This window comes from Denticeps clupeoides, chromosome 8 (genome assembly GCF_900700375.1).
Source record: "Denticeps clupeoides chromosome 8, fDenClu1.1, whole genome shotgun sequence".
Lineage (NCBI taxonomy): Eukaryota > Metazoa > Chordata > Actinopteri > Clupeiformes > Denticipitidae > Denticeps > Denticeps clupeoides.
In genome coordinates, this window is record NC_041714.1 from 10,625,148 (window position 1) to 10,650,147 (window position 25,000).

The window sequence follows — 25,000 nt, forward strand, 5'->3', positions numbered from 1 at the left end:
ATCTCATAGATTTTTCAGTGACTTTTCTCAGAATAAATGGTATCAGCGTAAGCCTGTATCTAATGGCCAAAGTGACACAATCTATATACAGGCAGAAGTAAGTAAGAATAAAACAAAAGCTCCCTGGGATTAAAAACTCTCAAAGAATTGTGAAGACATGCAGTAAGGTTCGTGAATTTAGAGTAAAACCTTGGCTTTGAGCATTTTTTTAGTTTTTCAGATAACCCTTCTGAACACAGATTAAGCAAAATATTATGCCCTGTTGATTTTTGTAGGTCAGATTTCCTATTCAGGAATCTCTCCCCATTCGGTCTCAAGCATTTCCCCCCAGAGCAGAGGCATTTATATGACTAACTATGACAGAAACAAAAAAAAAAAAAGGTGCTCAACCCTCCATGCCATTACCGACTAATACAGTGCATGTCTTCACTAGCATTAACCTCTTCTCATTCAAATCACCCCAAGCTACACAGTAAAAACCACAGAGGCGAGGAGCTCAGCGGTGCGCAAGCATGCCCGGCCTGTCTGACAACCCCCACAAACCTACAGACAAATCACACAAGTGACTCAGTGGAAACTTTTCTGAGGTTTTAGCTGGAGTGCAAAGAGGGGGAGCCGTTCCCTCTCAAGTTCCACATCTGCTGCTTCTTAAGCTCTCTGGTAAAACTTTTATGGTAAAAGTCAACCGTATGTTAAACTAACAGCAAAAGTGTCCTTACAAAAGCTATCTAGACAGAAATGCACCCACAGTCTCACATTTCACGGCAAGTCTGGGCACGGTGGGTTGGGTGTGGAAGCTGGCTCGGTGTTGACCTCCCAGCTCCTAACACACCCTTCAGTTTCAAAAGTCCTGGGATCACCTTGACAGCAATCGTGGGCTTAAGCTCTGCGGCAGCATAACACCTAAACTTGGACCAGTCACTGGGAGAATGTCAGGAAACTCAGGGTTCAGATGATTCTTTAAAAAAAATAACGCTCTCGTGCTGCATTGTGACTTTGTCATTGCTACTGAATTGACAGATTGTCACAATTAGTTTTTTTTTTGACAGACAGTGTCGGGGTTGGCTCATACTTGTCTTTTCCAATGGTCTCGTAGTCTTTCACAATAACATCAATGAATGAGGACGCCTCCAGCGGCAATCCTTTCAGATCAAAGTCCAGAACCTGCAATCATAGCAATAACATCTTTTTTTTTGTGGATGTAGGCTCCTGCGGGCGTGTAGCGGAGAGGTCTACCCCAACACTTACCTCGTTCCACACTGGGTTCACCTCATTGTCAATGTGCTTCGTCTTCTTCTTCTCACCTTAATAAAGGGAGGTGAGGGGTGTGAAATGGTACATGCAATTTCTGACTTGGCCTGTGTTCCTGCATCCTGTGTCATATTCCCTCTGTCCCTGTATCCCCTTATAAGGACATGATCTGCCCTATATGGAAAAGCCGACGGACTTGCAGTGTAGTCCAAAGAATAAACTGAGAAACAGGTGAAGGCTGACATGATGTAAACATGTATGAAAGTAAGTAAAAAGGAAAGGACAGGAAGGTAAAGTAAGTTAAAGGAAAGGAAAGGTGCGACAGGTTCGCTCACCGTTGAACACGACCGTGGCGACAGGGTCGGGGTCTCCAAGCGTTTTCTTGGGGATCCCCTTGGCGGACTCCACCACGATCCGCAGCATTTTCCTCGTCCACGCGAGCGACCACTCGGGATCGAATCGCTCGGGATTTATTCTCGGTGCGCGAACGAGGAAGCGGGGCGGAGGGGGGCAGCCTGATGGAGAGGAGGGAGTAGCCTCGGAGTTTTAAATACATTTACATGTCTTCGCCTGGCGCAGCCCTTTTTTATCCCGACTTCGTGGGATCCAAGACGAGTTTGTAACATGGTGTCGGTCATTTTTAAGCAAGTTTATATTAGTTAGACAACACATGAATTAAACGACAAGGATACGCGCATAATGAAGGAGTTAGTAGAATGTTTTTATGTGTGTAATGTCACCTACAACATAAAACATTGTGGTCATTGAAGCTGGAAAACTGAACACCAGCGACACACACACACACACACACACACACACACACACACACAAGAAGCGATCCGACTCAGTCCCTGAGCGCACAGATTTAACGCCAACTTATAGATCAGGGTGCTGAAAACACAGCTACGGACAATTTTTTCAATTATGCCAGACGAGGAAGCGAAAACGGCGTTCGTATTAAAATATCCGCGAAAATATTTTTTTTGGCACGCAAATCCAGACGCCCAATGCGTTGGTGATGATCGCATAATTACTAAACAGCATGATTTTTATTGTGCATTTTTGTTTGTGCTTCTGTGTCTTCGAGGTTTTATACTCTGGCGCCACCGTGTGGTAAACACGAACATCACCTGCTGTTTTTTTATATTAGTTGTGTACCGTGAAACCCCTGCGAGGGCAATGCAGGACTTCTTTAAATAAAAAAAAAATGTTTTTACAATAATTGACAATTAATTCTCAACACGTTCAAACCAGGGTTTGTTCCCAATGTGGGTTTTTTCCGGGTCTCTAATGGAGCGCAGGTACGAAATCTCGCGGTACTTCACGTCCTCCACGCGCGTGTTGTTGCCGAATCAAGAGACCTGCCACTTCAAATAACCCCAAACTACCCACGTGAGTAACTAAATTACACATTTACAAATGTTTTGTCGGGTAGGTTTAAAATGTACGTAAAATCTAAAGCAAGAACAGACTAAACAGCTCTGCATATCTGGGGTAAAGCACGCTTGGTTGATCTAGCCAGCCATGGTTATTAAGCGCTAACTAACACTTTAGTCGGCATACCAGTAATGCGATGCTAGTCTTTCCTTTTCTTTTTTTAAAAACGATTTTAGCTGCAGACCGGACTGGTTTAGTGTGGTGAAAATGAGATGGTGCAGATTACTCGACCTCAGGGAACTTGTGGTCATGTTCAAACCCTGCTGCCATCAGGACACTTTTAATCCGATTTCCCACCTCCAACTCATCTTATATTGAATGTGTAATAAGGTTTCTACCTCACCCTTTAATTTTATATTTGTATTATATTTTGTGTTATGCGAGTATATGTATTCAGTATTTATGAAACCTCTCCAGCTCAGGGACTTCAACGTATTTTGTTGTACTTGTTACAATGACAATAAAGATATTCCGAAAAACATCCCAACAAGTGCACGTATGATGAAGATCTATCCCTCATCCTCAGACCGAGATGGCCCAGACCCCTGGAAACAACGACCAGAGAGCCAGACTTCTCCGCTTTCTCAATGTTGAGACCGAATACATCAAAAATAAGTTAGCAGTGGTGTCTGATAAATGCAGAGAACTGCTGATTCAGCAGAATACAGAGCCAATGGTTAGTATGACAACTGCAAAAGAAAACTAGTCTGTGGTGTGTTTAAATCCAGTAAAGATAAGTGTTGGTTTGTGCAGGTGTGTGCTTCGAGTTTTCGGACTGTCCAGGAGTCGCTGAGGGATGTGAGTCTCCTCTTGACCAAGCCCGCCTTAATTTGTGCCCTTAACAAAACCAGCCCAGTCCTGCTCAGAGGGCATTTATTCCCTATTTAAAATCCTTTCTGTTTTGTTCTGGCTTGTGTAAAGGCGCTAGAGAAGAACCAGCAGTGGCTGGCCTACAGTCAGCAGGTAGAGGCCCGTGTCTCAGCCGTGCTGGCGAGAGTCGACCAGCTGGAGCAGCGGCACCACCAAGAGCTCGATTCGCAGGGTGAACCGTGACTCCCCAGAACACTCTCTCTCCAGTGTCTGTTCACAGAAGCTGCCAAGTTGATGAACACAAATTTTCCAAAATATATATAAATTTTCCTCAAAAACACACAATCACGAAAATTAGTTTTAGCCCAATCGAAACAAAGCTGGAAATCATTTCTAATACATTCTGAAATATGAGTGTATCTGTTGTTTATCCAGGTTAGAGCTTCAGTGGGACTGGTGCCAGATTGTCATGAGATTAATTAAAGTTAGAAGTCATTAAAAGTTCACCTGTGAATGAATACTGGAGTAATTAGTCCAAACGTTTTCATTTGATATTGGTTTATTACAATTAAGCAAGTGTATTATTAATATGCTAATGTAATGATGTTGTAAAGATGGGAGACTTGGCGAAATGCAGCAGCATCACGAGGGAAACCTACAGAGACGTGAAGCTCAGTCGGAACTCCTGGACCGGCAGAGAGAGCTGGAGCAGTTGGAGCAGCACCTGAGGGAAAAGCATGCGGAGCTGAGCCGAGTGCAGCGCAGGATTCAGGACAGGCGGAGGGAGTTAGACCTGGTGAGGCAAAAGTAATGTTATATTACATTACATTATATACAGGTAGAGCATAAGCACTGTAGATACACTACTGCTCAAAAGTTTCATTTTTCATGGAAAAAAAAAAAATCATTGACGAAGTTTGAAATAAGGTTATAGTCAAACCCAGTAGTGTAAAGAAGGGTAAATTTATTGCTTTTTTAAGTAGTGCAACTAATGGACCAGAAATAGTTTCCAGTCGAAAAAAGGACATTTCTAGGACATTTTGAATAGTAGTGTATACTTACTATTGATGTCATATTTTGAACCTTCACTTGTAAGCATGACTGGCATGCTTCCGAGGAAGAGCAACACGATGCACAGTATTTGATGGAACCATGACTCAGTTCTATGAAGTTCTTGCACAAGGCCGAAGATCAAATCTCCAGATTAAAAACGGAGGTCAGTTCTGTGCCAGGCCACACCAGCTCTGGTCCATGCAGATGCTGATTGTCCTGTAAGGGTTACTACGGTCAGTAAAAACCTGGAAAAGTCTGAAATACTTTTGAAAAAATTTTCCAGGATTGAAAAGTTTTGTAATACCAAATAATCATAGAAAGTCATGGAAAAGTCATTGAAATCTGTTTGACACATGACTGTATAACGTGAAGTTCCAGTAAGACTGTGCAAGAAACTTTTTTGTACGTTTACAACCACACCATTTAAAACCAGCACACGTCTATAGTATCTTTGCTGGCTTTATGTAGTGAACCACGTCACGTGGTGAGTTGCTTCCATATTCCAGCAGCTCTGCGGCCGTGTGTCTCATTTTGAAAGTCATGTAAATTACATCTGATAATTTGCTGAACCTGATTGGGTCCATTTTACTCAGGCTCGGGCTTGCGTAAACTTGGAGGAAGAAACACTGTCATTTAAGTGAAGCTATTTAGGGTTGTCATAAGTTTAGTTTAACATTTTGTTTTTCCACATTTGTCACATAAATTTCAGAGAACGTATGGTCATGAACATTTGCCTTAGACTAATTGAAAATTCATGGAAATTCTTTTGTAAAAATGTGTAAGAAACCTGTCTTTGGTTCTGTCCATTTAAATTGAATTTAGTTGCATGAAGCTCGGAACAGGCCACGCTCAGGCGTCCAAACGAGACAAATCCAGGCGCCATCCCAGGAGACTGTGTCCAACCACACATCCTCGCCAAGAGTAGGTAATCTGCTGGATGAAAGCTTCCTGCAGTGTCCCGTGTGCAGTTGTACCTATCCATCTACTCGTTACAGGGATCTACTGGTGCATATTGAGAAGTGTTGTGTGTGAACTGCTGGTTCAGTGGTCTGTTCTTTTTTGGGGGCTGTTCCCTATATCACTGTGATGTTACTGTGATGTCTTTATATTAGTTCACATGTTGTGTCCTGAAACTGCATTGTTAAGTGTGTCAGCAGAAGATTTCAAGTGTAAAGTTATCATTAATTTTCGTCTTTTCTCTAGAACAGTCTTTAAGAGTGTAAACCACAGGAGTCTGTCAAACAAGATTGCAGGGGTAAATCTGCATCATGCTATTTAGGGAAAGGGATTAATATGGTTGGGTGGGGCTAGGGTGGGGGACATGACACCTGGAGGTTTGGACAAGTTGTATTGCATAAAATATTTTGCTGCAATAAATTGACGTACTTCACATAGATAAATGTTGTATTGAAATATTGAAAATTCAATTCGATTAAAAAACTTTGGGGATGTGTGAGGTAATAATAGTTTCAAGCTACTAGCCTAGTCTCACTAATCGAAAATGTGTCAACAGAACAGAAGCGAATATCACGCCACCCACCTCACTTCTTGACACAAAGGAGACAAAAAGTTGTGCCAGTGCTATAATTGTTACCTGTTAAAAAGGCCAATATTTTTCTACACTTCGTGTTTTGCCTCTCAGACTCTGCACTGGTCCTGCCCATACACTCTCATACTCACATCATACCCACAGCTCCATAGATCAATGGACCATAGATAGACATTAGGTAGCACATAATATGCGGCACCTCTTTATTAATGCTTAATAATTATAGTATATTGACACATGGAATAGGTACAATGGGTTAAAAGCCTAATCCTGCGATTTCTCTGTGAAGCCAGGTTATCTGCTTTTTCATGTCTGATACATTTCAGAGTCTACTGAATGGCAAAAAAAACACAACCTGTTCAAACATGTGCCTTATGCCATGTTTGCCTTATGCTGTTTAAAAAGTCTGACAGATGGTATAACAAACCCAGGGACCTGTTTTAATGCCAGAGCTGGATGGGTGGCAGTATGGAAACAAGAGTGTTGGGAAAATATATGGAATGTTATATAGAATGTGCCATAGGATAACAGCCACAGCCAGCATGATTTGTTCTTCTCACAATATACTGTATCAACGAATGGGGCAGATAAGCGAGCCATTCAGAATGAGTCTGTTGCAGTCTTATTGGCCAACAACAATGCTTCAGAGGGTCAGAGACAGGTTGTTCTCTTTGCAGGGGATGCAAGAGAGAGTCAAGGAGTGAAACCAGCCTTGATTTCCTTGGGACGCTTGGATCAGGTTCCATGGGTTTTCACAGACTTCACCACCACATCCAACATGTCCTATTTCACCTTCTTCTCTGAGCTGCATCATGTGAAAAAAGGGTGGAAAAGTTGAAATCTTTCAGCTTTGAATATAAAACTGCGCACTGAACATTTGATGTGTCAGTAGTTCATTACACCTCGCTTAGCTGGAATTCACGCTAATCTTTGCATGGAAGTTTTTGCTGTTGGTTTGTGTATATGGTGTATTCATGAGAATTGTTAATGGATATTGAAATTTGATTACATTCGTTTCAATATTATTGAATAACTTCAGACCAGGAGGAACTGCAAAAGAAGTCTGGAGAAAAAACAACAGACACTGATGCTCTCAGTTTCAAGACTATCGCCTCTTCCGTACCCTTTTCACACTTATGGCCTTCTTTGTCATGTGGAGCCCAATCTTTATCACAACCATCCCCATCCTTGCTCTTAATTTCCTACACTGTTTTTTTTTTTGTCAACTCAGCAGTCAGCCCCATCACCCCAGCCAGCATCTTCCGGTACAGACACTGGTGACACACTGCTGAGGAGACTCAGAAATGATGCAAAAAAAAAAAATACCGTCTATTACCGAATAAATTAGCCAAACAAATTTGAACAAAGAAAATTTTGAACATTCAGCTAAAAAGCCATGGTTGTATTACCTGTTTTGCCATGGCATGTAATATGTGCTTCAAATTCTCACAATAACGACACAATGATATTCTCTTCTTCTGCCTAGTGCATTCTGTCTTTGTATTATTTTAATGTACAATATGTACAATTTGTATTATTTTAATGTACATCTGATCTATCAAAGAACCCTGATTGCAAGTTCATGTCAAAAATTATTTGGCACCCAAAATAGCATTTAAGAACTGCTCATTGTTGCTAGAATGTCTAATAGCCTAACAGTCAGTGCTAAATTTAAAGCAAGCCCTGACAGTAGGTTGTTCTTGTGTCCGGTGGCGTTAAGTCTAGAGGTTTCTAGTCCTTGATAAGTTCCTTGAAATAAATAGATTAGCACAGCAAGGAAAGACTTAACAGAGTGTAACTAATAAAGGTGATTCTAGAAAATACGGTCATTTAGGGGCTTTTGGTGTCACATTTACTTTCAACTTTTTCTTTTATTTAACTGTCTTAAGTAATTTAAGTAAAAAGCAGTATTTTCAGTCCAACAGTATAATCACAATGCCAAATATTTAAAAATGTTTTGTAGCAAGTTAGTTAATCTGCTTTATGCATACAATGTTGGATCTATCACTTTTATAAACAGATTATTGGTTTGTGATGTCATGAGAAAATGTAGGGATGCCAATTATTAAGGTTAATGGGTGTGGCCTTACTGCTGGAAGTTTACACCCTCCCGTTGGATCCACTGACACACTTAATCTACAGGGATAAATAGAGCGAGGCATCCATGAGTTGAAGGAAAAATCTTTACATTTTACGCATCTTTGAACAGAAGCAGGAGCGGGAAGGGAAGCAGGAACTAAAATCTAATCAAAATGGCGGACAGGGAAAGTGTGGAGAGATTCCTGGATAACAACCCTCATATTGCCAAGGAATATTTTCAGAAGATGATGAGCACTGAGGTGATCCAGGCAGCTTTTTCTGAAACGGTGGGAATTAAAGACCCCTTGTCCTTCAAAGATGCTACACAGATCATGGAAGCCCGATTCATGTTGGAGCTGGTACAGGAACTGACTGGATGTCATCCCATGGAAAAGGGTTTGCACAAGGTTCTGCAGAGGATAGCATTGCTGCTTGGGGCGGACAGGTGCAGTTTTTTCATCTCCAGATCCAGGAATGGCACCCCGGAGCTTGCAACTCTGCTCTTCGATGTGACAGCAACATCAGCGCTTGAGAACAATCTGGTTAACCCAGATGCAGAGATAGTGTTTCCCCTTGACATGGGCATTGTGGGAAAGACAGCCCGAATGAAAAAGATCCTGAATGTTCCGAATGTGAAACAGGTGAGATCATCATGTTGAGAGAATTCTTTATCAGTTGATCCTTACATCAGTTCTCTCTTACAATAGAGACATTTTTAATTTATCATTCATTTTAAAATCATCCATTTGCTTCTCAGTACTTTCTAGAAAGAGCACCGTGTAAACAGCTCCATGACTAAGCTTGTAATGTTATCAGCTTAATCCCCTTTTTCATCGTGTGTCTGAGCACTGTGGTCTTAAACTCTGTTTTATAAGATAGCAAATATAGTTTGCTATCGAGTCAATATAGTTTGCTATTGAGTCAAAATATAGATTAAAATCATTGTGTGTAGGACATTACACACGTTATATTTACATTATTTGTATTGGTATAAAGTATTGGTATAAACCTACTTCATATCACAGAAATGGCTGAAAGCATATCCAGTGTTTAAAATTATTAGAAAACAATTAAATGATTAAAGATTCACCATACCAAAGGTTAACCTTTTTAATATGAAAACCAAATGACCTTTTTCACCATATTCTCATTTTTGGGGGGATACATTTAAAAAGTAAACACCAGTACATTTCTGTTTAAAATTCTTACTATTCCTTGAAATGCAACTATTGTTCATATGTTTTTCAGAACTCCAACTTCTGTGACTTTGTTGATAAAACCACGGGATACACAACAAGGAATATGCTCACGGCTCCAATAGTTAAAGACAAAGAAACCATTGGTGTTGTGATGGCCCTGAATAAGCAAGGAGCCGATGGATTTTCCAAAGCAGATGAAGATGTAAGATACGGACCACATAGCAATTTCATTCTATATTTCCGACATTTCCAAATAACATAATTTTCCCTTTCTTTGCTGTAGCTTTTTGCCAAGTACGTTGCCTTTGCCAGTGTGATTGTCTTGCAAGCTCACACAGCCTACATGTACAATGTGGAATTCAGAAGGAGTCAGGTAATCAGCAAAAAATCATCAATTATGTAAGAGTTAGATCCCACCGTGTGTGCATTTATTAAAAATACCTTGTGACAGGCTGGCATCCTGTCCAGGATCCTGTCTCAGTATCAGACTCTGTCTTTCCCTTATCCCGAAACTGGATATGGATGGGTGAACTGATGATTAGATGGATTGATGGATGGATGCGTGGGTTAAGAATGTTTGAGCAGAGTATTGGTATCTTATATATTTTACTTGTCAACAGGTTTTGTTGTGGTCAGCCAGCAAAGTGTTTGAAGAACTCACAGACATTGAGAGGCAGTTTCACAAGGCGCTGTACACAGTGAGAACTTACCTCAACTGTGAAAGACTCTCTTTAGGCCTTCTTGACATGATCAAAGAAAAGGTTGTTTCGAAGTCACAGTTTATTTACCATTTAGCCATGGATTTCTGCTTGTTTCAGTTTACTTCAGTTAACTTTTCATATCTGCACTCCCCAGGAATTCTATGATGAATGGCCCATCAAACTAGGAGAACAAGAGCCCTACAAAGGCCCAAAGACCCCTGATGGACGAGTATGAATCCTCATTTCAACTTTAAAGGCTGGGGGGTTTTGGACGTGTCAATTTTAAACAATGTCAATGTCCCTATCATTTGTTTTACAGGAAGTGAACTTCTATAAGATCATTGACTACCTTCTAGAAGGAAAGGAAAAAATTAAAGTTATCCTGTTAGTAATATAACATTATTATATTATTATAATAATTACACAGGACAATTTTTAGAGTTACATAATAATTGTTTTTAACAGAATACTTAAATTGATTCTTAATTTTTGGGGTTGCAGGTCCCCACCACAGGATCACTGGGCTCTTGTCAGTGGTCTTCCAACATACATTGCTGAAAATGGCTTTGTAAGTTTCCTTGTTGTCCTGAAGTCAACCAATACTTTCTATTTTAAGGACGCTACCATTTTCCACCTTTTCTTACCCTAAACAGATTTGCAACATGATGAACGCGCCTGCGGATGAATATTTCAGCTTTCAGGTATCATGTTACCTGTTATGATTTAACTGAATAGTGCAGTGAGAAGAAGTGTAGCTGAGAAAAAGTCTGTTTTTCAGAAAGAAGCCGTGGATGAAACGGGTTGGAGGATCAAAAACGTCCTCTCACTGCCAATTGTCAATAAAAAGGAGGAATTTGTGGGAATTGCCACATTCTTCAACAGGAAGGACGGGAAGCCATTTGATGAGTATGATGAACAGATCGCAGAAGTGAGTCACGGTCCCAGCTACTGGGAAGAATTGCCTTCAAATTTCAGATTCGTGCCTGACAGAGTATACCCCGGCTTTTTTTGCTTGAAGGCTCTTACCCAGTTTTTAGGGTGGTCCTCCCTGAACTGCGAAACGTTTGAGCATCTCAACAAGACAGAATGTAGAAAGGAGATCGCTCAGGAAATGCTCATGTACCGAACCAAGGCCACTCCTGCAGAAGTGGAATCCATTCTGGTGAGTTACAACCTGTTTTGATTCATTTTAGATGGATGTGCTTGGTGACATTTTGGTAAAATGTTTTTCGAATAATGCCACTGCATAATGGGGAAGCCAATGCTGTGACTTTTGTGACCACACTTTGTCTATAACCACAGAAAACAAAGGAGAAGTTTGATCAGATGCCGGAGGAATGTGAACAGAGGGAGCTGTACAAGCTTTTGGTCTGAACCTACAGTCTCGCACTACTCACATAATGCCCTACATGAATGTCATAAACACTTGTTTTTATGTATTAAGATTAGCTGAATGTTTATGTGATTTTCATAGAGCCATATTAGAGCTATAGACTTTTTTTCACCTGGCTAACATGACAACGTGTTTCCCCGACACTAAATATTAGTCTTTACAACTCAGTAAGCGGTCATTACAGTTTCTGATTATCCATGGGTCACAGAATACAAAAAACAGTTCAAATTGGATTATATCACTGGATTTAACTGAATGTTGTATGTTTTTGTACTTTTTGGCAGAGGTCAAACATTCCAGAGTGCAAAGATGCGGAGCTGCTTGAGTTTCATTTCAGTGATTTCCCTTTGCGAGAGTTAGACCTCATCAAATGTGGCATCCGCTGCTTCTTTGAGCTGGGGGTGGTGGAGAAGTTTAGAGTACCGGCAGAGGTGCCTGTTCAGAACATGTGAGATACTCCATGAGTCCGACATGAATTCACTCAGCATCTCATTCAGCAAATTGCAATACATTCTCAGGTATTGATTCGATGGATGTACACAGTTCGCAAAGGCTACCGAGACGTCACCTACCACAACTGGAGACATGGCTTTAATGTTGGCCAGACCCTGTTTGCTCTTTTAATGGTGAGAATCAATCTTGCACCCCTATATAGACTTTCAATTATGCATATGTTTCCTTTTTTAATCCTATATACCTAATAACCTGTACTTTTCCCATACAGACTGGCAGGCTGAAGAAATACTACTCGGATCTGGAGACATTTGCCATGGTTGCTGCTGCATTTTGCCATGACATTGACCACAGGGGGACAAACAATTTGTATCAGACAAAGTAAGTACAGAATGACATAGAATCTAGAGGACTGATGCCCTGCATTTTAGAATAATGTAGAAATGTGTATATGATCTTGTGAATGTGTACGTTTATGTTTTTTGCCTTGGTTTTTAGAAGCACCTCTGCTTTGGCCAAATTACATTCTTCCTCGGTGATGGAAAGGCACCATCTGGAATACAGCAAGACTCTGATGAGCGAGGAGGTCTGCATCAGCAAATTATATAATCATTTAGTAATTGTATTGTTTTTCATCGCCATTAATCACATGCTCATTGATCAATTGGTACATGTACAATTTATCATAAGTGCTTCTTGTCTTTCATCTTCTTTAGAACATCAACATCTTTCAGAACCTACAGAAGCGCCAGTTTGACACCGTGCAGCATCTGTTCGATGTCTGCATCATTGCTACTGATCTTGCTCTCTACTTCAAGTGAGAGTCTTTATGCAGCTTCGCTAACTGTGTGTAATAGTATGCAAAACTGTGCGGTAGTGTTCAGTGGGGCTGTGTGACTTTATGTTTGTCAGGAAGAGAACGTTGTTTCAGAAGATTGTTGATGCCACAGAATCAATGTCGAATGAGAAAGAATTGACCAATTTCATTGCCAACAACCCCATAAGGAAGGAGATCATCATGTAAGGTGCATTTCATGACTAATATTACTTGTTGCAAGGTTAGTCAAGCTTCAATGTGTTAACCACTCCATATTTTAGGGCCATGATGATGACAGCTTGTGACTTGTCCGCCATCACTAAGCCATGGGAGGTCCAGAGCAAGGTATGGCAGTGAGGTCCTAATCAGTACATACAGCCTAAGTAGAATCAAAGAAAACCCCACAAGAACGCACAGTGAAATACACATCTTATTAGGTGGCTATCATGGTGGCCTCTGAATTTTGGGAACAAGGAGACCTTGAGAGGGCAGTACTGAACCAACAGCCCATTGTGAGTGCGGTACTACACGCGGCATAACATTTTGGTAGCATTTGTCAATAGTAGTACAACCATTGACTTGTGTTTCAAAATCGCCTCCGGTTCCTAGCCCATGATGGACAGAGACAAGTCAGACGAGTTGCCAAAGATGCAGTGTGGCTTCATTGACTTTGTGTGCACGTTTGTGTACAAGGTACAGATACACATTGCTCCATGCCTTTAAAACACACAGCGACAGCATCTTCAAGATCCTTTAAAATAACAGAGTTCACCTCTATATAGGAATTTGCAAGGTTCCATAAAGAAATCCAGCCAATGTTCGATGGGCTAACCATCAACAGAGCAGAGTGGAGAGCCTTGGCCGATATTCATGAGGCAAAGATGAAAGCTCTTGAAGATGAGCAAAAGAAGCTCGAGCAAACACACCAAGGTGAGCTCAGCTCAAGGCTGACAATTCTTAACCCCAAATTCCAACAGTCAGCAATTTACAGTGACCATAACAGAATGTTGCTTTCTACAGAGGAAGCTCGGGTGAAGGAGGCCAGTGGGAAATCCAAGACCTGCACAATATTGTAATGCCCTCGCTGCAAATTTTACTGAACTTCTGCATAAGCACTTTGGTTACCAGAGAGTCAACCAGAGAGCTGGCGCTACCAAAAATTAATTTGCATATGGTATGTATATACAAAGATACATGCATATTTATGCAGTGATATACATTCGCAGTCAAAAGTTTGGATGCACCTTTTCGTTTATGGTTCTGTTTGTTTTATATTATAAAAGAAAACAATAGTGAACAAAATGGGTGACTCTGAAAAACAAATTCATCAAACATATTTCACTTTCTCTTGCTTTAAAAAGTACTACATATAAATATATTTCTTGCATTGGATTCTTTACAATGGCTCAATCTCTCCATAACGACCAAAGAGCAGGAGTGTCCAGACTTTTGACTGGTAGTGTATTATCACACAAATACAGTGCAGTCAACCACATTTCTGTTTTATTTATGTGATTCGATCTCGTATTTAATATATATTCTGCATTACAGCAACGTTTGGTTTGTAAAATAATTGTACAGATTGACAGATCTGTGTCTGTGAACAGGTTACTCTGCTAAATATGTGTAGAGTATACTAAAGAGAGTATAAAACTGTTTTTTATTAACACTTATGAACCAATCATGACATATACAAAATAAATATGTTGCATATGGAGTTACTTGTTTACAATGCATTCCTCTTCAGATTGTAACATATAAAAGTTTATGCATAATTTAAAATGTATGACAAAAATATAAGAAAATACTTGTCAGAATTAAGCCATAGTTCTTAAAAAATGTTTTTCGTCTGTCCAAACGCAATGATAAAACTGGATACCTTTATTACAGAGAAATTGTGACATCGCCCTGCCACTGAAGTACACACACGACACCAGCATACCATGGGAAAATATATATTTATGCATTACAACTATGTTCCAACTGATTTGCATACAGCTATCGTGTTAATTAGGAGTTATCTGCGTTAAACCAATTATTCTTGCATGGAACCAATTATTCTTGCGTGGTCCTGGTCACTCTCTATCCCCATCTAGTGGACACCAGAATATTTCCCTGTTTGTCACAAACACACAAAGCATCCTGAGAATTGTTCCCCGTATGATGTGGGAATCTTCTGACTTTCTCACAACTTATTTACAATTTTCTAAAACAGTAATCCATATTATCTGTGTGCCTGTTGTGTTGATATGACTCCAACATTCATGGCAGATTCGATTGTGGCAATGTGTGAGGGTCACATAAGGTCATTCAGAAGTCTTGGACACCAGAGCGCTGGTCGCATGGCGACTGTCTTCAGTAAACAGACATCACCAGCCCGAAGGCATGAAATCTCGCCTTTATCTCTTCCTCAGAAGACCCTGTGTGTTTCAGCCACACAGAGCGGAGGCAGTCAACAGACGGGCTGCCAGCAGAGCAGCGGCTGGCCAGGCCAGGGTCAGATTCTTTTCATGTCACTCACTGACACTGAGGGGACAGCCAGCTCTGATCAGTACACACAGCACAGGCCAGTCGAGAGACACAAGCAGCGCTGCCATTTTCCAGCGCGGCCCCATGACTGTGGAACAGCCACACTTGAGGGCTCCACATGATGTGACATGTTAGAAGAAAAGGCTGAAAACATTTCTGTTTACTCACATCGATCATTTACTTACTTTTATTGTCTGTATGGTTTTGTATAAAATGTAAAGAATTTTATTAGAAATGAAATGTATTATTTCTTTGATATTATTATTATTATTATTATGATTAACATAGCTTATACAATATACATGCATCTTATTCTTTATGAAATTAAGACTCTATGAATATAATTCTATGAATTGACCAAAGTATTTATTTGCTATATAACAGATACATGTATATATCTGTATCCATCCAGCATTTTCATTATGTTCATTTCACTATTGCTAAAAATGTACAACTTAATGTTCACAGTTGAGAATACAGTGAACAGGTTATATGTACAGATCAAAATATATAAATACATAAATCAAATCATGAAATGACAGATATTCAGAAATGTGGGGGGGTTGTGGGTTTTTGTTTGTCCTCTTGCCTCTTGAGGATTGTCCACAATTGGATTAAGGTTCAGGGAGTTTCCTGGCCATGGACCAAAATTTTTGTTCCTCGAGCTACTTAGTGATCACTTTGGCCTTATGGCACGGTGCTCCATCATGCTGGAAAAGGCATTCTTCTTCACCAAGAAAAGGCATTGTTCTTCACTGTTTGCATGAGACAGGACTGATGGTGGCGCTCAGCTTTTCTTCTTAAGACATCACTTTTACGAATGCCCCAAACAATCGGACAGAGGCTTCACCAGAGAAAATGACTTTACCCCAGCAGTCCTCAGCAGTCCAATCCCTGTACTTTTTGAAGAATATCAGTCTGTTCTTGATGTTTGGAGAGAAGTGGCTTCTTTGAGGCCTTCATGATACCAAAAGTCTTCTCCTCACTGTACATGCAGATGCTGTACTGTGTGTGCAGATGCCCTCACACCTTCCTGAGCAAGTTCTGCCCTGATGGCACCCCGATCCTGCAACTGAATCATCTTTAGGAGACGGTCCTGCCACTTGCTGGACTTTCTTGTGAACCCTGAAGCCTTCTTCACAACACTTGAACTTCTCTCCTTGAAGTTTTTGATGATCTGATAAATGGTTGATTTAGGGGCAATCTTAGTAGCAGCAAAATCCTTGCCTGTGAAGCCACTTTTATGCAACGCAATGATGACTGCACGCGTTTCCTCGCAGGTAACCATGGTTAACAGATGAACATCAATGACTTCAAGCATCACCCGCCTTTTAAAGCATCCTAAAGCATGCTATTCTAAATTAAACAGGAAGACAGAATGATCTCCAGCCTTGTGCTGGTCAACCTTCTCACTTGTGTTAACACGAGGACGACCTCATGGCAAAGAGGGATTTATCTGATCCCGCTTCAGAACCTTCTGGAGTATATGCACCATAATACCATAATAAAAACGGTGAAACCCGGTATTTGAGTCATTCTCATAACATAACTGTATGTAATTATTAGGCGATTATAATAATTATTATAGCGCTGCGGCTTTAATGAAAGGCGTGGCTTGGAGAGATGTCCCCGCCGAGGATCCCACCTGCCCCGCCGACAGGCCAGTCGCTCCCGTCCCGCCGCCCGATTGGTCGGCGCGCGTTCCGCGTCCACGCAGCAGCGCCGGTCCGCGACGGTCCACGCCGCAGCCTCCGGTTCATGTGCAGGGGAGGATGGGGAGACCGACGCTGCTCCTGCTGCTGCTGCTCGCCGCCGAGGGCAGGAGACCGCGGCGACCCCGCTGCCCCGACTTCTGCACATGCACCAAGGACGACGCCATGTGCGAGGGCGCCAAGGCGATTTCGCGCAGCTTCCCGTCCGACGTCATCTCGCTGTGAGTGTCCACGCGTGGCCTCCCTCCCTCCCTCCATCCCTCCATCCCTCCATCCCCCTGACTCTCTCCCGTCTTCCCGCCCGCAGATCGTTCGTCAAGTCCGGATTCGCCGAGATCCCGAAGGAGAGCTTCATCCACGCGCCGGCTCTCCATCTGCTGTGAGCCCGCGTCCGCGCAGGGTTCCGGGGAGAGCCCCGAGATTTGGGCGGGGGGGGGACACGCTGGGTTCGTGACGATGACGATCGCCATGTTCTCATTAGACAAAGATGAGCGCGATGCCCCACGACGCCCACCCATCTCCGGCCCTTCCGAACGTTTATTACGCACGCGTCACGAATAAACGCGCTTCCTCCTCAGATCGGGGTCCAGTCTTCATCCAAATCGGCATTCCCACATTTCTAACTAAATGCACCATCAATTCCATATGCAATTTTATTTTTCTCTTGAATTAAAAACAGGGATGGTGTTTGTGGAATTGCTGTTATTAGGAGTCGGAACCTGATTTTGTGGATTTAAATTTGAATTTGGCCTTTTGAGGAAAATTCGGCGTTAAAGTTTGGGTTTGGGTGACCGAGCGCTTTGAAGATCGGCATCTTAGAGCATCAGCTTTTGTATCGAACTGTGATGTTACTGTATGGACTTAATGTGCGGTGTCTTTTGAAAGTCTCTTCACAGCAAATTCATTTGATCTGATAAATGAAGATGCATTCCTTGGTCTTCCCCATCTGGAGTATTTGTGAGTGGCTCAGGCTCATCTTCATGATACTTGCTTCATGGCGCATGAAAAAGGTTTTTACCCGCCCGCTTTCCTTCCTCTTGCCGCTCTTCAGGTTTATTGAAAACAACCAGATCAAGTCCATATCACCGTATGCCTTCCGAGGACTGAAATCGCTCATTCATTTGTAAGTGTGAAATGTCACTCCTTCAATCATATCTGGCCACAATCAAGCAGGGTGGAAATACGAATGTATGACAATAAAAAAAGTCTAAAAACTAAAAATAAGTTGCGTTGCGACCGCGTTCGGCATGGTGGGCCAGAAATGCTGAGGGACAATTTCCTGGTAATAAAGTCTGGTCTGGCGCACACACACAATTTTTCCCCGCAGAGATTTGAACGCAGACTTTAAAATTATGCCCGGTCGCACGCTGCGAGGTTATGATCCTTGACTTGTTTTCCTCCTACTGGTTCAGCACAAATGGAACCAAAGGCACCGCCCACGAACCCAAATATCTGCTTTAATCAAACAAGGAAGTGATGACGCGAGGCCGTGAACGATCTTGATCGTTGCTGCATGCGAAAGGGTGTTCTGCATTTTTAGTTCATTTTAAGACATGTTCCTGTGTGTACAGTACAGGCCAAAAGTTTGGACACACCTTCTCATTCGATGTGTTTTATTTATTTTCATGACCATTTATATTGTTAGATTCTCACTGAAGGCATCAAAACTATGAATGAATACATGTGGAGTTATGTACTTAACAAAAAGTATGTATGTTTTGTTAAGTACATAACTCCACATGTGTTCATTCGTAGTTTTGATGCCTTCAGTGAGAATCTACCAACGTAAATAGACATGAAAATAAAGAAAAACACATCGAATAAGAAGGTGCGTCCAAACTTTTGACCTGTACTGGAATGGTGTAACATACTGCTCTACCCCTTTGGCAGGAGCTTAGCTTTCAATGATCTTGAATCACTACCAAAAGATCTGTTCAAGGGGATGGAAGCCCTGACGAAAGTGTACGTACCCACATTCCGCCTCAGATCATCCCATTTCTCATGTCATGGCCTTTACTGTGTCACGACATATACATTTGTTTTGGGCCCGTTTCAGGGATCTCCGGGGCAACCTGTTGAACTGTGACTGTAAACTCAAGTGGCTGGTAGACTGGATGTACCTCACCAACGCCACGGTCGACCAGATCTACTGCAGCAGCCCCGAGCAGTTCCAAGGGAAGAAGATCAATGACCTTTCGCCGCAGTCGTTTGACTGTATCACGACAGGTGGCGAGCTTACAAGATGCTGTTTCGTTTTTTATCTTTTATCTTTTACTGGGCTCGCCTCACAACCGGTTTGCATGTCCACCCTCTACTGGTGGTTTCTTATATGACAGTGGACCAATACGCACTTATAACATGAATCATTAGGGGTTCCTCTGTTTAATTATCTTAATATCTTTAATATTCAGGTCTACTGAATGACTACTGATTCTACTTTTTTCCCCCTTTATATATTTGTTTAAGAATTTGCATCGTACCAGTCCCTGAAATTTCAGTCAATCTCAGTTGAGGCCTTCACATTTGGCAGTGACCGATACGTGGTCTTTGCTCAGCCTTTCATTGGGAAATGCAGTTTCCTGGAGTGGGACCACGTTGAAATGGTTTTCCGAAACTTTGACGACATAGACGGTAAGCACCGAACGAGTTACAGTTGTAAGCCGGTCGTTACTTTTTTAATAATGAAGTCATTTTCGGTTGCAGGCACCTCCACCGTGATTTGCAAGCCCCTGATCATTGATAATCAGCTGTACATCATCGTCGCACAGCTCTTCGGTGGCTCCCACATTTATAAACGGGACATCTCCGACAGCAGATTCATCAAGATCCAAGACATCGATATCCTCAAAATCAGAAAGCCCAATGACGTGGAGACCTTCCAAGTGGACGGAGAGTCGTTTTTCGTAATTGCAGACAGCTCCAAAGCTGGCTCCACCACCGTGTACAAATGGAACGGCAACGGCTTCTACTCCCACCAGTCCCTGCATCCGTGGTACCGTGACACCGACGTGGAGTACCTAGACATCTCGGGCAAGCCCCACCTCATCCTGTCCAGCAGCTCGCAGAGGCCGGTGGTCTACCAGTGGAACAAAGGCGCCAAGCAGTTTGAGCGTCGCACCGACATCCCCGAAATGGAGGACGTGTACGCGGTCAAGCACTTCAAGGTGAAGGCCGAGCTCTACATCTGCCTGACCCGCTTCATCGGCGACTCGAACGTGATGAGTTGGGACGGCTCCATGTTCCACGAGCTGCAGACCATGCCGTCGCGCGGCTCCATGGTCTTCCAGCCCTTCACGGTGGGCGCCTGGCAGTACGCCATCCTGGGCAGCGACTACTCCTTCACTCAGGTCTACCACTGGGACGCCAAGAAGGGCCAGTTCGTCCACTTCCAGGAGCTGAACATCCAGTCGCCCCGCGCCTTCTGCCCCGTGTCCATCGACAACCGAGAGTTCCTGCTGGCCTCTAGTTTCAAAGGAAATACAAAGATCTACGAACACCTCATTATCGACTTGAGCAACTGATTTATGCAGACAAAACAGGGCGCCGAATAGCCAGCAATGCTGATGGTTGATCTTTTTTGGGGCCCGCCGTGCATGCATTAGATCCATAGGTCTAATCCGTCCAGAATGTCACGCTCAATATTGCCACTCGTGCTTCGCCTTCATCTAAGTGCTGTACTTTGCATAATCCGCCATTCGGAATGCTTCTAACTCAACCTGTACATACTTTTGCAGATAGTTCTATATACATTATGGGAAATGGATAGCGGTAAAACTTTTTAAAACGTATTTATTAACCAGTCTGAAGGAAGCCAATCTGCCAAATGGAATGTTTACACGTTTTTCCCGTCTTTCCACGTGCAGTTGTTTACAAATGAAACTTTTGTAAGTAAATGGGGGACCACTCTTGAGGAAAACTATTTGATATGAACACAGATTTGTAGTTTTGGTTAAAAGTCGCCACAACAATGTTGTAGTTTGAAGAAAAGTGTTTTGTTTTTTTCTTGATGTTGCTTGTTTGTATAAAATGTTAATACCTAACACGATTACCGATTTTAATGGAAAAGATGAGTAGACGCGGAACTAATCGCCATTTTGCTCACGTGAACTGAGCCGAGTTTGACGTGATGTGTGTGTTTGTTACCGATTTTGACTAACATACGAGTACAAGATTTCACATGTGCATTCTTGGAAGCCAAAGGAAAGATTAAAGCCATGGTAGATAGACGTGACTCCACTCCATGTTTTTTTTTTTCCTCCAACCAGTGCACCCATAAAGAAAATAACCAAGACGTCCATCAGATGTTTCTTTCAAGTTTTAATGTTGTGCACCAGAGAGACTATTAAGGTTCATTTAAAACAATCAACAGTTGTATGAGCACTGGAGCAGTCTGAACTGGCTCGGGTTACATTTCACATCTCTCATCTCTGCGTGTCATCAGCTAAGGCAACAGAACCAGCATCCTCTAGAAACAGGGACATCACAGGAACAACTTCACACTTACTCCAGTTGGTACTTTGCGCCTGCAAAAAGTGTAGGTCAGTTAGTGGGGTTGCCTGCTGGATGTAGTTAAGGGTAAAGACTGAGGAATGTATTGCCAATGTATTAATGCCTGTAGAATTTAAGCTTTTAGATTTTTTTTTTTTTCGTAAATGGCCTAAAAATGTCTGCATCATGTCCTTTTCTTTTTAATCACAGGATAACCAGTGACTATGATGCCAGTTACAAAAAAATCACAGTAATCCTGATGGTGGGCTCAGAATAAAAGAACAGAACAAAAATGCACCGCACAATTTCAAGTGGTTGAACATAAAAAAAAAAAATCCTACAAACAAAAAAGAAAATAAAAAGGAAATCCCCTTTTTTTCCAGACAACAGAGAATGTTTCATAGAGCAGCGCATTACAGGCATGTTGTAATGGAATTAAATATAAATAATCTTTGCTAAAATATCTAGCACTAACAAGCAAAAGGAAAGAAAAAAACATTTAACTGTACAAATCACTTTTCAGAGGAAAATCAAACATGGTTGCAAGTTTGTATGCTGGGCACGCTCAGCATGATCCACCACAAGTTGTGCAAGTTTAGCAGGACTTTCTCAAAGTACTACTGGTTGGAGGGATCTCGACAAGACATCTTGTCAAAACACGAATGCACTCCACAGTGCTACTCTGTCCATCCTTCCTTTAGGCCAGTGATTAAATACTACAAACAAACGTAAATGGAGGAGCATCATTTTCTTCTCAAAGTGTGAAACATGGTCTCATTGTGTCGATTCTTTTACAAAATAAAAAAAAATAAATTCAAAGAGTGCAGGTTAACATTCTTATTGATGTCAATAAGACAATGTCGATAAATCTCAAAAAGGTACACAATAATTAGATATTTTCAGTATCTCCCAAAAGTGAGTACACCCCTCACATGTTTGTAAATATTTTATTAGATTTTTCCTATTTTTCCCACCATGGTGTCATGTGTCATGTGTGTTACAAGGTCTCATGTGTGAGTGGGGAGCAGGTGCTCCCACACTTTCTCATACTGCTCACTGGAAGTTCAACATGGCACCTCATGGCAAGGAACTCTTGTTACGATCTGATTGTGATTTTTTTTTGTGAACATGAACGGCAACATACTGTGGCATTCTGATCCGCTCTCCTCAGAAAGTTGGCTGCAGGGCGGTATTAAAGCATGATACGACCCCAGACACGTTTCCAAGACGACCACTGCCTTGCTAAAGAAACTGAGGGTAAATGTCTTCGCCTTGGGAGAAGCGCAAGGTCTATAACCAGCTCCGTGACGTTCTAGTGAACTCCATACCCAAGGGAGTTAACACACTGCTGGGCAATAATGGTGGCCACAGAAAATGTTGACACTTTTTCAGCTAGGGGTGTACTCACAGTTTTTTTTGCCAGCGATTTGACATAAATGGCTGTGTGTTTAGTTATTTTGAAGGGGACAGAAAAAGTTTCTTATCGTCAGTGTTGTCCCAAAGAAAGATATAATAAGACATTTACAAAAACCTGAGGGGTGTACTCACTTTTGTGAGATACTGCCATGTAGACATTTTTTTTCCTGTACACAAGTCAAAACAGCTATACAGTACCTGCAGATGTTATGCATACAGTTTCCCATATAATACAGCTCCAGAATAAAAATTAAAATAATAAAACAGCCTTACCTATAACTTAACCTGTACATGTGGTGATACAACGATTCTTTACCTTTAGGTCGTAAATGGTCATTCAGCCAAAAGATATAACAGATACAGGTCTCACAAAAAAGAGGTGTGCGATGTTGTAGCAGAGCTGGTCATCCTCAAGCCACACACTGCATGTAAGAGCTCAATTATTATCTAGTTGTCAATGACTGCAAGGAAGAAATCTTTTTTGATGCTGTTGTTTTGATCTGCATTGTCTCCACTGACTGAGACAGCAGCTGCCTCCCCTCATCTCGTGGCAAAGCCCTGGAAATTTTTCATATGATGTATGGGTCTGCCTCTGACTGAACACTAGTGACGTTTATCCCTGTGTCCATTTTGCTGTGGCGTGAATATGTTTTCATTTTGAAATCTCACAGCTTCAACTCATTGGCAATTTTGCATGCTATGTTCTTGAAGGCTATAGAAGTGCCTGATATTCTCTTGAAGCGCACGCCATTCAGGGAGAGGCGGGGCAGTTTGCACACCTCCATCTCCCATTGGACCAGGTTGTCCTGGCGTGCATCGCCGTGGACGCAGAAAAGCAAGAATCGCTCGCGCTGTTCGTAGTCGCAGTTGTTGGCGTCCAGCACCTTGCGGATCTCGCGCATCATGTCCCCGGGGTCCATGGAGGACGTGGTCTTCATGCTCCAGGTGAAGCGAAGTGATCGGGGTTTGGAGTCCCTGCTCTCCTCTTTGGGGTCTCCAGAGGTGCTCCTACAGAGAAAAAAAAGACAGTCAGTAAATCTGAGGCAGGGTATCTAACAGGAACTCGAGTCCTGAAGGGTCCTACCTCCACCCTTCCTATGTGGGCGCCATCAGATCATACCATGTGGTAGATGCACTTGCTGTACTCTACCATGTATCATTTTGTAAAGATGGAAGGACTTAGTAGCATCTGGATACTTTTCAGACAGCGTTTACAGTGTTGTGTGTGCACCCTGGCACATTTTGGAGGATTTGGGGTTGCATCTGCCAACACTTGGCAGCAGGCCTATATGGTGTTCCTACATCAGTCCTTTCTGCCATGTGACAAATGCTCATGTAAAGTGAAATTGCAGAAATGACTGAACAGCGAGATTCCTCGGCAAATAACTTTAAAGGGCGTACAAGGTTTTTACACATTTTTTAAAACTTTACAATTACTCTAAGGCAAATTTTCATGACCATACATTCTGTGAAATTTCCATGCAAATGTGAAATACCAAAAAGTCAAATTGACCAAAATATTGCTAAACTAAATCTATGACAACCCTGAAAAACTTAATTTAAACGACAGTAAAATGGGACTCCATCAGGTTTTGGCATAGATAATCCGCTGTAATTTACATGACTTTTAAAAGGAGACTGTGGATGTTCTGGATTATGGAAGCAATGCACGCAGTACCACGTGACATGGTTCACTACATAAAGGAAGCAAAGATACTACAGACCTAGTTTTAAACGTTGTAGTTGTAGTTGCACAGTCTTACAGGACCTTCATGTGTACATAATGTACTTCATTATACATTTATGTGTCAATAATAAATGTATATGTTTATTTTGTATTCCAAAGCTTTTCAAAATTCCTTTCTGAAATTCCATGACTTTTCCAGGTTTTTATTGCATGTAGGAACCCTGAGTGTATCTGCTTTATCATGTCTTATGTGACATAGCACTGTTATAAAAATATTAATACATTTTTTGGAAAGTAGGAAAAATCGTGATTCTGTTTAAAACAAACACAAACTGAACACCAATGATGCCAACAGACCAATAGACACCTTGAATGAAGAATTACATTTGAAAAGAAACTATTTTAAACCAAATTACAAGAAGGCAA

General features: G+C 41.8%; 5 protein-coding genes across 11 annotated transcripts in view; 3 read left to right on the forward strand and 2 right to left on the reverse strand.

Annotated features, from left to right (window-relative positions):
* Nucleotides 1-1,749, reverse strand: part of myofl (myoferlin like) — a 23,852-nt gene extending 22,103 nt beyond the window's left edge. Inside the window, exons 1-3 of the mRNA XM_028987957.1 lie at nt 1,587-1,749; nt 1,249-1,304; nt 1,073-1,164 (exon numbers count right to left, since the gene is read on the reverse strand). Coding sequence (XP_028843790.1) covers nt 1,073-1,164; nt 1,249-1,304; nt 1,587-1,674 — 236 coding nt within the window. The 5' untranslated portion in view covers nt 1,675-1,749. The remainder of the gene's footprint in view (nt 1-1,072; nt 1,165-1,248; nt 1,305-1,586) is intronic.
* Nucleotides 1,432-6,930, forward strand: LOC114795121 (centrosomal protein of 55 kDa-like). Of its 4 annotated transcripts, XM_028987960.1 has the most exons (7): nt 1,432-1,515; nt 3,215-3,364; nt 3,442-3,486; nt 3,610-3,730; nt 4,113-4,294; nt 5,374-5,472; nt 6,778-6,930. In XM_028987960.1, exons 1-7 carry the CDS (start codon nt 1,510-1,512, stop codon nt 6,802-6,804), a joined length of 630 nt encoding a protein of 209 aa, XP_028843793.1. In that variant the 5' UTR covers nt 1,432-1,509; the 3' UTR covers nt 6,805-6,930. The 4 variants fall into 4 exon arrangements, with proteins under 4 accessions (XP_028843793.1, XP_028843795.1, XP_028843791.1 ...); XM_028987962.1 differs by lacking the exon at nt 5,374-5,472; XM_028987958.1 differs by lacking the exon at nt 6,778-6,930 and having other exon boundaries at nt 5,374-5,833.
* A 1,422-nt stretch (nt 6,931-8,352) lies between these two features.
* Nucleotides 8,353-13,960, forward strand: LOC114795122 (cone cGMP-specific 3',5'-cyclic phosphodiesterase subunit alpha'-like). The gene is made up of 22 exons (XM_028987963.1): nt 8,353-8,820; nt 9,428-9,580; nt 9,662-9,751; nt 9,999-10,139; nt 10,234-10,308; nt 10,399-10,463; nt 10,581-10,647; nt 10,733-10,780; nt 10,858-11,007; nt 11,098-11,241; nt 11,382-11,447; nt 11,757-11,903; nt 11,991-12,098; nt 12,197-12,306; nt 12,424-12,511; nt 12,642-12,742; nt 12,838-12,945; nt 13,024-13,087; nt 13,180-13,254; nt 13,352-13,435; nt 13,525-13,672; nt 13,763-13,960. Exons 1-22 carry the CDS (start codon nt 8,353-8,355, stop codon nt 13,816-13,818), a joined length of 2,556 nt encoding a protein of 851 aa, XP_028843796.1. The 3' UTR covers nt 13,819-13,960.
* Nucleotides 13,961-16,899: 2,939 nt separating this feature from the next.
* LOC114795238 (leucine-rich glioma-inactivated protein 1-like) lies at nt 16,900-21,214 on the forward strand. Its single transcript, XM_028988195.1, has 8 exons — nt 16,900-17,204; nt 17,291-17,362; nt 17,869-17,940; nt 18,035-18,106; nt 18,874-18,945; nt 19,040-19,209; nt 19,450-19,614; nt 19,687-21,214. The coding sequence occupies exons 1-8, from the start codon at nt 17,044-17,046 to the stop codon at nt 20,502-20,504; spliced, it is 1,602 nt and encodes a 533-aa protein (XP_028844028.1). The 5' UTR covers nt 16,900-17,043; the 3' UTR covers nt 20,505-21,214.
* A 69-nt stretch (nt 21,215-21,283) lies between these two features.
* LOC114795237 (serine/threonine-protein kinase MARK1-like) overlaps nt 21,284-25,000 on the reverse strand; it is a 28,402-nt gene continuing 24,685 nt past the window's right edge. For all 4 annotated transcript variants that reach the window (XM_028988194.1, XM_028988192.1, XM_028988193.1 and 1 more), the window contains one exon: nt 21,284-23,895. In XM_028988194.1, coding sequence (XP_028844027.1) covers nt 23,553-23,895 — 343 coding nt within the window. In that variant the 3' untranslated portion in view covers nt 21,284-23,552. The remainder of the gene's footprint in view (nt 23,896-25,000) is intronic.